The 13,831-nt window shown below is 37.2% G+C and overlaps 1 protein-coding gene across 2 annotated transcripts in view; it reads left to right on the top strand.

Annotated features, from left to right (window-relative positions):
* Positions 1–13,831, top strand: part of LOC144040306 (partitioning defective 3 homolog) — a 284,979-nt gene that overhangs the window by 91,097 nt on the left and 180,051 nt on the right. For both annotated transcript variants that reach the window (XM_077554419.1, XM_077554418.1), the window contains exon 4: positions 12,047–12,231. In XM_077554419.1, the coding sequence (XP_077410545.1) occupies positions 12,047–12,231 (185 nt within the window). The remainder of the gene's footprint in view (positions 1–12,046; positions 12,232–13,831) is intronic.

Genomic DNA, 13,831 nt, shown 5'->3' with positions numbered 1-13,831 from the left:
ATACACACACACTCGCACGCACGCACGCACATACAAAAAAAAAGAGCAAAGTTTGTACAGACAATTGAGGGGGAAAAAAAGTCTAAAAAAAAATTGACAAAAAAACAACAACTTTAACTGAACAGCTGAGACAGACCGTATCATAACCAAATTGTCACTTTCCTTTCTTTTCTTTGATCCTTCCTCGGGTCTCCTGACGGCCTCACGACTCTGGCTGGAAGTGTTCGGTTTAGGTGAACGGTATGGGATTTTTTAAATAGGTTTTAGGTGAACTAATGGATACACACACACTCGCACGCACACACATACAAAAAAAAAGAGCAAAGTTTGTACAGACAATTGAGGGGGAAAAAAAAGTCTCAAAAATTGACAAAAAAACAACACCTTTTAACTGAACAGCTGAGACAGACCGTATCATAACCAAATTGCCACTTTCCTTTCTTTTCTTTGATCCTTCCTCGGGTCTCCTGATGGCCTCACGACTCTGGCTGGAAGTGTTCGGTTTAGGTGAACGATATGGGATTTTTTAAATAGGTTTTAGGTGAACTAATGGATACACACACACTCGCACGCACACGCAGATACACATACTCACCCACATACAAAAAAAAAAAATTCTGTAAAATTACCGAATGAAAAATACTGAGCTCTCTAAGAAGAAAAAAAAAAAAGTAGGCTGTGATGATCTAAAATAATGAGTCAATAAGCCCAATGGGCTAATGATCCGTTTTGGAAGATAACACATTTTAGATATGATGCATTTGTGCCCGGACATAGAATGGGAAACAGAACAGGGAGACCGACAGGATAACAAGTCATTTCCGAGGTGTGCCAATTTGAACTCTCCGGGGTTCATTTACATGGCATCTGAAAAAAAAAAGGGTCACGGCTTGCCAAGGGCATCGCCGCCCACTTATCGTCACGATAAGTCCTCAAAGCCATTTTGGGCATTTAGCATCTCTTTTGTCTCCCGGCTCTTCATCCCCTGTGGACCTGCGGACAACCCCCTCCTCCAGCCTCATTAGTCCCTTTTGTGAGAGGCTCCCTCGTCTCTCTGTTGTTCCCGCACCGGCCTGCTCCCTGTCCCGATGGGAGCTCACTTATTAAGATAGAGCGCAGGTATACGGTGTCGCTCTGAGATGTGTGTTTGCTCTTATTGGCAGCCACGTGACGTATCCTATATACACATATTTATGCTAATATTTATGCTTATTCGCACTCTAGTGATACATTAAATGTCATGTTTCCAGATAAAGAAGTTATATCCCATATTCTATTTGCAGTTACTGTATGTTTAACTCATTCACTCACAGTTATTTTCGCTGAAGCAACCACCTTCGCTCCCGGCTATTTTACTGGATTTTGACAGATTTTGCAAGGTCCACGGAATATTCTGTTCTATTGCTGTAAAAACATGGAATCTACCAAAATAAATATTTGAGTCTCTTCTTTAATCTGGAAAAACAGTTTCAGTTTTGCAGCAATTAGCATTAGAATATAGCTAAGTTTCATCATTATTCCTGTTGAAAACACTGGGAAAAAGAACTTGTTCCAAAATGGCCCTGGCTGATCTCTTATACTCTACTGCCATCTGCTGGCCATTTTTTGTAAAGACTACCATTGCTTTAAGCAACCTTGTCATGTCAAAAGCTGTATCAAAGCCTTCTGTATGCTCTAGCATAAAAAACATATTTATACGTTTTTGGGTTTGAATGAGTTAATGGCTATTATGCATGTGTTTCATTTGTTTCTGGCATATAAAAAATATATACACCAGTGAAAAAGATACGTTCAACCTGTCACGATAATGCCCAACCGTGCCGATTTATACCTGCCTGCCATACAAAATTAGTCACCACAATTTGTCTCATGTTCAATAAGTTACACTGCCCAATCATGGGCTGGGCTGATCACAATCACGATACGTTCCACGTCGATTACGGTGGTCAGCGCAACAGCCGATGACCGCCACCGAAAAAAAACCTTGACATACTCACAAAAGTGTAATTCAATAACTCTCGCTAGGACAATGCACAATTTTATTTGCGAAAATAAAGGCCCATATGACAAAATAAGAGTAACTAACAAACTAAGAGTGGCTAATACAGGACCATAGCAACTGCATAGAAACTGACATCATCATAAGGGACATAGCAACTGTATAGCAACTACAAAATACAAGTGACTAAACAAGATACGAGTGACAAATACATCATCAGCCTAGCCGGCATAGCGACCGCATAGCAACTAACAACATCAGCATAATAACACAATGACTCTATGAGCTAGCATTTTTTAAATCTTTTTTTTTTTTTTATCTGGAGAGCTCAGTATTGTTCATTCGGTAATTCTACCGATTTGACATGTCATCATCATTGCTCTCCTTTTTTTTAATTAAAATTTTTATTTTATTTTATTTATTTTTTTGTATGTGGGTGAGTATGTGTGTGTGCGTGCGTGCGAGTGTGTGTGTATTCATTAGTTCACCTAAAACCTATTAAAAATTCCCATACCGTTCACCTAAACCGAACACTTCCAGCCAGAGTCGTGAGGCCATCAGGAGACCCGAGGAAGGACCAAAGCATTTTTAAAATCTTAACGATACCCATCCCTAAACAAAACCCATTTTCCATCTTTGGACCATATTTTAAAGTAGGATCTTCTTTCTCTCTTTGGCTGCCTCAACTCGTCTCATTTTATTTATCGCATGTCAATAGTCAATCTCAGCTTTCCGTAAATTGCCTTCAATTTATGTTATAAAACAGAGATATGAATCATCTCGGCCGCATCTACTTAAAAGTCTCACATTCTGCTTCTTTTCATCCTCCTGTTTTCCATCAAAGCCGCCACAAAGAACTGAGACGATCCCTTCCCGCTACATTCCTATCTTCCCACTCACAGGGGGCCACTTCCAGGGTACTTTATTTTGGCCCACAATCAGAGCTTTGATCACGTTAAAACACGACTCCGCTTGATTTATTGTTTTGTTGCAACCTTTTGTAAGTTACAGGCGAGTTATTTGACAATGTGCAGTAGACAACCTTCTTTACGTTACCAATGCAAATGTTTTGTTTCTCGTCTTTTATTATGGTAATGAAAGAAAAACTGCAGATTTGTCACCCACATTTCTTCTGTGCAATTACAAACGTTCGAGTTTTTTTTTTTTTTTTTCCAAACCTGAAGTTTATGCAATCCTGTTTCGCGCTCTGTCTGAACAGGGCACGTTATTACCACATATTTCATGTGCACGGTGAGATTGCGGGTTAAAATGAAAAAATCCCTGCATATACTTACTGAGTGTGTGGGTGTGTATATATATGTGTGTGTAGGAGAACTTGCGTATTGGACACACACATCCGTCATGGTCCCCTAGGGGAGTTCAGAGCAATAAAATGTCTCAAGCGACAAGAATCAAAACTTGAAGAATAAAATACTGACCGTACTTTGATGTTAGCGTGACGAAACAACCCGGTGTGAGTCATTTTTTTTCAATTATTTCTAGTGTGTGTATGCCTGAATGTGTGTGTTCAGCTCAGGAAGAACATTTTTGAACATGGACAGAACTTTTGCAAGGGGTACTTCAGTGACATATATAGTCACCTTTACAAGGATTTGGAACGGCAAGGTCAGGACCGTTGTGTTTCTTGTACATGAAGTGATTTTGGTTTCAGATCAAAAGATGAATAATGAGACAAAAAGTTCAGATCAACATTTAATAACATTTGGCGTAACGCTTACTTCTAATAACTGCATCGGGTCTGTGAACAATTCAATTTTACAGACTGTTACTATTCCAGGCCTCATATATATATATATATATATATATATATATATATGTATATAATTATCCAAATTTGGAAAAGTCCTTATTCCCATCTGAAGATAACCGATTGTATACATTATAGGGGCAAAACATTGGAATTAGTTTGGTTATTTTTGTATCCTTTAAAGATGAAGGCATTTGACAATGCAAACATAAAGTAAACTAAAGTGGGAATGCTGAAAAGCTGATTGCTAAGATTTGAATGCATGCGCTTAAATCATTTCGGTGAAATTATGATTTAATTTCCTTTTTTTTTTTCTCTCTCTCTGGAGAGCTCAGTATTGTTCATTCGGTAATTTTACCGATTTGACATGTCATCATCATTGCTCTCTTTTTTAAATTTAATTAATTAATTTATTTTTTACTTTTTTTTTATTATTTAATTTTATTTTTAATTTTTTTAATTTTATTTTGTATGTCTATGTGCGTGTATGCGTGCGTGTGGGTGTGTATTCATTAGTTCACCTAAAACCTATTAAAAAAATCCCATACCGTTCACCTAAACCAAACACTTCCAGCCAGAGTCGTGAGGCCGTCAGGAGACCCGAGGAAGGATCAAAGAAAATAAATAATCCATTTCCTGATATGCTCGTCAGTCGGTATACATGTATATCACTTAGCATAATTGCCATGGATATATTTGCAATGTACAGTTAGAAGTGGGATTCAAACCTGGTTACGAGACATTGCACTTTACCAACTGTGCCACCGAGCAGTATCAGGCAGCTGGTAATTGATGATACGTTGTATGCATGGAAGTGGGCGTGGGAAGTGGGACGTAGAAAAAGTTCAATGCCAGTCAATGGGGAAAAGTTGATATTTAACCCTTTAGAACCCAAGAACCCTTTTCTTCTTTGGAAAATGATGAATTATACATTAAATGACTGCTATAAATTCACTGAACACCAAAATATATGTTTTTTCAATTTTAACCCTTTATTCCCTCATTTAGGATAAGGGCGAAATTTGACCCTTTTGGGATTTAGGGGTATCATTTCGAAAAATCTGAATAACAAAAACTGTCAGTAAACGATTTAGAATTTAAGAAAATAATCAATCAAAATACACAGCTACATTGAACATTATAATTTTTTTGTTTTATTTGTTGCATTTTAAAACTGGATTTTGAATGTACAAACACACTTTGGCCAATGGAAACAAGAACACAGGGACAAAATCACTGCTGGGAAAAAAAAAGGTCTTTGTTATTTGAGTAGCAGAATTTATCGGGGCCAAATTTGACCCCGTGGGTTCTCCAGGGTTAATGTTAAATTGTGCGAAAACTGCAAGTAATGTGGAATCAGATGACATATTCCCAGGAAGGCGTGAATTTTCTAAATCGGATGTGGGAGTTATTGCACGGCAAAAAAAGTGTGGAGAATAAAAAGTGCCTGATGTAATAATAAAAGTTAGAAACAGCATATGCTGTTCAGCATTCCCACAATTACTTTAGATACCTGAAGACAGCTGTAATATTTGGTGAAAATAGACTTACCGGTGTTTTTAATCATAGGTGTACCTGCTATACTGTAATGTAGAGACAATATTGACAGTTCTGCTATGTTTTTCCATGCGTTAAAGATTGTTTGCTTTTTGGACGGACCGTTTGGAAGTCTTATAATTGAGCTGCTGACCCCATTTTTATTTTATTTTTGGTTGTATTCATTTGGAAAAATGGAATAGAAAATTGTGAAAAACAAAAGGTGGCCAGTTTCGATAAGCAAGACAAATATGCACAGGGGGCTTTGTTATCGGAGGTAAATTTACATATCTTAACTGGCACAAGTGCCCGTATTTACTTAGGTTTAATAATAGAAAGCCTGCCAATGTATTGATGCGTTATTTCATTTAGAGAATGTCACTTTCTGTGCCAGATATGATAGACTAAGTATTAATAAGCATCTGATTCTGACTAGTTTTAACAGATAACTTAAGAGTATTGTAAATCCCTCATAATAACTAGCAAAATAAAAATAAGTTATGAAGGGTGTCTTATATGCACCTGTTTCTTTTAGTAGTTGGTAGAAATGAAAGCACACTGGAATAACTAGAATGTAAAAAAACGAAATCTAAATTTTAACTGGAATGTAAAAAAACAAAATCTAAATTTTAACTGGAATGTAAAAAACGAAATCTAAATTTTAACTGGAATGTAAAAAACGAAATCTAAATTTTAACTGGAATGTAAAAAACGAAATCTAAATTTTAACTGGAATGTAAAAAACGAAATCTAAATTTTAACTGGAATGTAAAAAAAACGAAATCTAAATTTTAACTGGAATGTAAAAAAAACGAAATCTAAATTTTAACTGGAATGTAAAAAACTAAATCTAAATTTTAACTGGATGTAAAAAACTAAATCTAAATTTTAACTTGAATGTAAAAAAACTAAATCTAAATTTTAACTGGAATGTAAAAAACTAAATCTAAATTTTAACTGGAATGTAAAGAACTAAATCTAAATTTTAACTGGAATGTAAAAAACTAAATCTAAATTTGTGTCATAACTGCGTCGGCATCCTTTGGCCACGACCCGAAGCTCGATACGAATATAGACTGACTGGTAACTTTGAAGTGTCGCTATTTGGCTGAATTATTTCGTCACCACGACAGACTAATAGAGAAACAGCATCACTGTGTATGCGGCACCAATTCATCTGCTGATCTCATGACACTACCCTCACTCTGACACCTGAACTCTTCGACTTGAGGTAGGACTTCACTCCCAACCCGGAGGGCACAATCCACCCAATATGACTGAGAAACATGGCTTCTGATCTACAGGAGCTGTTTTTTATATTCCGGCGGCTTCGCACTCAGCTGCAAGGTGCCCGAGCAAACGCTGAAGGTCACAGTTTTGAGGCCCTCACAACCAGAGATGGGAGATGAGATAGGACCCTATGGTCATTAAACCGTGTATTTTTTACTCGGTGGCGTCTAGAAAATCGCAAATTAATCACATTTCAAGTATTTTCTAAAATGTTCAATAAAATATATATTTTTTCAATACTCTCATTAAATAACATAACAGTGGACGGATATGTTTACCAAATACAAATGTTGTTGCCAAGTTCAAATGAGTGTTAGTCAGTTATCAATTTCTGTTGAGGTAATTCCTCTGCCACTAGGTGGCATTCACATTTCATGATGGACATTGGTGACAGGAACAGTAGAGAACAGTGCATTTTTTTGGGTTTGAAATTAAGAGCAAATAAATTAGAGCATGAAGCAACTCACTGACTCCTGTCCATTTTATTCATTTTAAATTACGACTAGACTAGAATAGTTATTTTATATTTATATTTATATATATATATATATATATATAACTGCAAGTGCAGAATCAGGGAATATGCTTCACAGTCCAAATGGCTTCTCCCAAAAAAAAATAAAAATAAAAAATAAATAAATAAATAAATATATATATATATATATATATATATATATATATATATATATATATATATATGTGTGTATATGTATATATATTTTAAAAAAAAATAAACATTTATAAGTTTTTTTAAATTTATTTGTTTTTTTTTAAAAAAGGAGAGCAATGATGATGTCAAATCGAATGAACAATACTGAGCTCTCCTGGAAAAAAATAAAAAAATAAAAAAATAAAAACAAATGGCTTCTCCATTCTAGCTTTCAGCTTTTTAAACGCTGAATATATTAGCTACAGTGGATGCGATTAAAGGGACTCGATATTCACGTACTAATTGTGACACTCCTAATATATATATATATATATATATATATATATATATATATATATATATATATATATAGATATATATATATATATATATATACATATATACATATATATATATATATATATATATATATATATATATATATATATATATATATATATATATATATATATATACACACACAGCTATAATGTTCTAGACTCAATTTTGGCCTTGAGTGTCCTTTCAACATATTTCATCTTGTCACAGTCCAGGCCTCTTTCCACTCTCTAACCACCTAAAATGGAACCTTTTGTACCCATGTGGATGATTCGGGTCAGTATCTATTCAGTGGAAATCCTCCCTCCCTTCACACGGGGGACATCAATATGTAGTCAGTGGTTGGAGAGGGAGAGTTCAAATGGCTCAGAGCCATAATTTATTCAGGTATTGAACTGGCACAGACTTGATGTATTCAAAGTAACCCAGGACAAAAAAAAAAAAGATACAATTTAGAGATTTCATAAAGCCACAGTGACTTGGTATTTTTATTCATAGCAGTTTAAAAAGTGAACTCATGGAAAAAAAGGCCACTAGAGAAATGCACAAATCCCTCAGAGAGAGAGAAAGAATGTAATTGTAATGTATGTATAAACATTTTGAGCTATTGGGTGACTTATCGTTTTAATAGTGAACTCAGCTGCCTTTAATGGTCAGTGCTGTGGGATGTGTGTGTGTTCTCTAATATATGCCTCCTCCAAATAAGGTGGGAGAAAATAGTAAAGGTCAAACCAATAAGAGGTGATAGCCCTTTAGAGTCTGACCCGCCCCTGTGGTAAATTGTGTATAGAACCTGCGCCCTGGCCGTAATTCCTGGATCAGGCCACCTTTTATTAGCCCGTCGCCACCCCCAGCCTTCTGGATTACTTTTCAGCCTGGATCGATGGTTGACTCAGTTGGAATCTGGCTGGTTATTAAATATTGGCCCAAACCCTTGCAGTCGGATTTTCATATGGTCATCTTCTTGAAAAGAGAACCCTTAGCTGTCTTTTTTTTTTTTATTAGTCATGAACATTTGAGTCTTTGTCAAATATTAGTAGCTAACACTTGTATCACTATTAGCTAATGTTAACTCATTCAAACCCAAAAATGTGTAAATAGTTTTTTTAATACTTTGTCCTTCACTCCCTAAAACATATTTATACATTTCTTGTGTGTGTTTTTTTTAATGCAAGAGCATACAGAAGGCTTTGATGCAGCTTCTGACACGAAGAGGTGGCTTAAAACAATGGTGTTATTACAAAAAAAACGTCCAGCAGGTGGCAGTAGAGTATAAGAGATCAACCAGGGCCATGTTGCAACAAGCTCTTTCCCCCCAGTGTTTTCAACAGGTCTGTGAATAATGATGAAACTTAGCTATATTCTAATGCTAATTGCTGCAAAACAGAAACAGATACAAATATACTTTTTGTTTCCTGATGAAAGAAGACACTCTAAACTTTCTTTTGGTAGGTTCCATGATTTTATAGCAATACAACACAATATTCTGTGGCCTTGCAAAATCAGTCAAAATCCAGTAAAACACCCGAGAGCGAAGGAGGTTGCTTCAGTGAAAATGGCTGGGAGTGAATGAGTTAATATTGCAAACATTGCAACTCTGCTTACCTTACCTACCTTTTGAGAACTAGCTAGAAAACCAAATGCTTAATTATTTTTTTTAATTTCACAAATGACGGGTGGGCAGGCACTCCAGAGACCCAGCTGTTTGTATACGCAGCAATTAAAAAGTAAATTTCCTTGAAATGACCCATTTAAAATCCGCACATTGACGTGGTCAGTTGAATTAGGACTCATACGGGGGGGGGGGGGGCAGTCAGATCTTGTCTGCCATTAAGAGGGCAGATCCCATCAAAGGAGCAATACATGCGTCTTCGAGGCGCACTTAAGAGATATTTTTACCCACGACCAATACATTCATATGCTAATGAGATTTATTCACATTCTTTGTCAAAGTTACTCTTTCACACAACATCTTAAATGCGCTTTGAGATTTAATCGTTGAGCTAACACACCTTCCCATCATGTTTTTGGGGTAGTTGCTTGTTTAAACTCCTGTGAAATGTATTAAATGTAGTGAAACAAGTCACCAACCCATTGGCAATCTGGGGACAACGGTTTAATGTTCTGTGACTGAAACAGCTGCCCTGTTCAGATATCAGCACATTCCTTAACACATTTTCTCTCCCTACGGACTGATCAGGACATAAAACATTAGTCAGCGGCGTTGTACGCGGAAGCGCTCTGGATCGTTTTAACATGTTGCCTGCCATACATCACGATAGTTTGCTTGACCATTAAGGATGTATTGAGGGGGGGGACGACAAGCAAAAAATAACTAGCAAGGAAGCCGAGTGATTCGATCAATGGGCTAACATCATTTCCTTCAGCTCTTATCAAGATTTATTATAGTTGGGGGAAAAAAGCATGTCACTGGGATGGATTAATATATTTGATTAAATAGGATCAAGGACAATGGCACTCAGTTGAGAAATGACCTTCTTTGGTCCTTCCTCGGGTCTCCTGACGGCCACACGACTCTGGCTGGAAGTGTTCAGTTTGGGTGAACGGTATGAGATTTTTGAATAGGTTTTAAGTGAACTAATGAATACACACACACACAAAAAAATAAATTAAATTAAATTAAAAAATTTTTTTTAAAAAAGAGAGAGCAATGATGATGACAAATCGGTAAAATTACCGAATGAACAATACTGAGCGCTCCAGAAAAAAAAAAAGAAAAAAGAAAAGAGAAATGACCTTCAAGGTCCACCTATTGCCATCAGAAAAACCTTTCTTTGTTGTACGGCAAGCGGCGTCTTTGGTGGCGTTTGAGAGTTACTGCTATTAATTTAGCTTGGACGTTTGACAAACAGACCGTTTTGCAGTCTCATTATTGTCACAGTTACTAGAGGCAGCCACAGTAATCACTTACAGTGTCTTTAAAAGCTCCCTTCTCTTGTCATACTATTAAATATGCATGCTTTCCAGAACAGCGTAAGGCGAGATTAATCTGCGTTGCTCCCACCACTAAGACTTGTCTGCGCCGTATCAGATGGGAAGCTTAGCATCAGCATATGCTCAATGCACTGATCCAGTGATTGATGACAGCTGGTTACCAAACTATTTGCATAATTATGGATATATTGCTCAGGCAGCATGAACGATAAAAAAGTAAATCCATCTGGTCTTTTGGGAGCTTCGTAATGATTCTCACCTCAACAAATTTTCAGATCTACTTAACTGTTTACTGTTTGGTGAGGATTGGACCTTTGCTACTTGTTTCATTAAAGTGGAAGTCAACCTTAAACATTTCTTGACAATAATATGTTATATGGTACCTCACTAGTCTAAACATGACATTCCGATTAATATTACATTTGTGGAATATGAGTAATGAAGCAAAATCCAGCCGTTTTTATCCATTTTATTTGCCACTTGCTGTCGACTGAAGATGACATCACAGTTGCTCTGGGCTCAAGCAACGACCAATCACAGATCACTTGTTTTTTTGTTTTTTTTTAAGCTGAGCTGTGATTGGTTGTTACCTTCAGACCTGAGCTATTGTGATGTCATTTTTACTCGACAGCAAGTGGCAAAATAGGCGTCTTCTGATATTGATAAAAACTGCTGGAATTTGCTACTTAACTCATTCAAATTTGAAAACGTATAAAACAGTATTTATACAGTTGTTTTTAAAAAATGTTTTTTTTAAATGTTTTTTTTATGCTAGAGCATACTAGAGCAGCTTCTGACATTAAGAGGTCTCTTAAAGCAAAGGTAGTTATTACAAAAAAATGGCCAGCAGGTGGCAGCAGAATATAAGAGATCAACCAGGGCCATGTTGCAATAAGCTCTTTTTCCCAGTGTTTTCAACAGGTTTGTGAATAATGTTGAAACTTTGCTATATTCTAATGCTAATTGCTGCGAAATGGAAAAAGATACAAATATACTTTTTTTCCTGATAAAATAAGAGACTCTAATCTTTATTTTGGTAGGATGTTTTTATAGCAATAGAACACAATATTCTGTGGGTTTTGCAAAGTCAGTCAAAATTCAGTAAAACAGAGCGAAGGGGGTTGCATCAGTAAAAATGTGTTAATGAGTTAACTCATAATCCACTAACCCCAAATTAACCAGAATTCCGTATTTAGACTTGTGGGGATGCATAGCACACATTATTGCCAAGAATTTTTTGGAGGCTTGACTTCCCTTTTAAGATTCGATTCAAGACTCAAAAAGTTGAATGGTGGTAATTGTGCGTTGCCCAGAATTTCTCATGTAGTTTTTCTTACCTATACAATGTTTTATTAGACCAGTTATTGAGTGGGAAAACTATCCTCAGTTCTGCTTTGCCATAGAATCTAATAACCTACCATACATGTGTGAAACGCTCCATTAGTGGATGCTAAGGTGGAAATTGCTGTATCTTATGCCATGCTGTTTTTCTCTCATTTTCCCTGACCAGACATGCCTCTCCATGTCCGTCGCAGTAGTGATCCATCCCTGGCTGGACTTACAGCTGGAGAAATCCTGCTTGGTAAAGAAGAACCGTCCAGAAAGGACCCAAGTCGCTGGTCCACAACTGCTGGTTTCCAGAAATTTAGCCACAATCCACACGCGAACCTTGACACCAACAGCCTTGAACGAAAGGTAAACACCCTAAACTCATCACAGTTGTTGCCTTAAAGAGACATTCATGGATCCCTAGCGCCATGTAATGGTGAACTAATAATTCATTCTTTTCAAAAACTTACTGTTTATGTCAATAGTATGCCCAAAAATTAGTTGTATCGCATACATTTTTTTTTAGAAACACAGTTAAACTTTACTCCCTTGTGCTAGCTAGCTAGCTAGCTCCTTAGCAAGTAAACAAGCACCTAGGGAGCTAGCTAGCTAGCACCTGGGGCTAAAGCCAAACTGGGGCAGGGTTTTTACTTTCTTGACCAGGATTTGCCAGGATGGCTGTAGTCTCACCTTACTAGCGCTGCCATGTTTCGCCGCCATCTTCCTGCTACGGCTGCCCAAAGGAAAACTTTGCGAATGTAGTTAGCCTGGGTGGGGCTTACATTGAGTGTCAGATCCAATGGGTCGACCGCAGTTTATCTTCCATAGCCTGCAGGTGGTCGTCACTAACTTCCGGAAATTGGGGCCAGTCGCTTGTCATGTTCTGCTTTGCTCTCGCAACCTTTTACTAGCCTTTTGTTTTGTTTTTACTAGCTCCTGAAGAGGAATAAAAAATATTTGTCCTCTTTGCGTGTTCCAAAACTTGAAGACAGATTTAATGTAAGAAAAAACACCTTTGCAAAAATGATTTTAATCTAACAGAGATCTCTGGACATCGTGACAGTCTCCAATTCATCACTTAACAGGTGGAATTCAGAGCGCCGAATGTGCCTCTTCCGCGTGTAAAATGGCTTCTTATAGTTAAAACCGACCGCCTCTCTTTCATTTGTAGACAAAACATACTCTCTGGGTACTTTTCCATGAGCGATGGCGAAAACAGAGTCAGGGGTGCGTGTTCGAAACAGATTCTGTTCTCAAGGACCAAATGTGTTTTCCCACAGAGAAGGAACTTCTAGACCAAATAATATGTCCCAGCTTAAGGTCAAATTATACTGAGTTCAACACTACTTGCTATCCACGTCCACAAAACATTTCGACAAGGTTAATATAAAGAATTAAAATGTTAACAATGTATAACAATGGTTAATATATGAAATGAAGTATTAAAAATGTTAATAATATCTAACACTCCTCACGCTAGCCGCTCTTGTTAGCTGCTCCGGCTAATTCCGGCTCGCTCGGTCTTTTGGCGTCGCAAAAAGTAGGCCTCCAATATGTGGTCTCTCTCAGCCTCCTGCAAGTTTTCAATGCTATTCTTTGACCACTAGGTGGCCCTAAGGACTACACACTGGGTCTTTAAAAAGAATAACAATGCAATAGTGCAATTTAGCCACACATATATACACACACACGTGGTGCAGACAGACCTTTAGTTCAAACCGAGATGACAATTCAGTACACAGGATGTGACACAGCAACCCTCTGTGCGATTAGTGCGCCTCGCCGCATCGTCTGATAATCCTTTTTAAAGACACTCCAGTTGTCAGAGCAGCAACACTTCCGAGTGAAGAGAGAGGAGATGGCTATTAAGCCTTTTATTTGGTCAGGAAGGTGTCCTTTCTGGACTGTGTCACACTGAAAGACTGAAAGAAACACAAGCAAACAAAACCTCGGCGTAGATCGCTTT

The sequence above is a fragment of the Vanacampus margaritifer genome, chromosome 20 (genome assembly GCF_051991255.1).
Source record: "Vanacampus margaritifer isolate UIUO_Vmar chromosome 20, RoL_Vmar_1.0, whole genome shotgun sequence".
Taxonomy (NCBI): domain Eukaryota; kingdom Metazoa; phylum Chordata; class Actinopteri; order Syngnathiformes; family Syngnathidae; genus Vanacampus; species Vanacampus margaritifer.
This window is presented reverse-complemented; position numbering and strand designations above follow the sequence as displayed.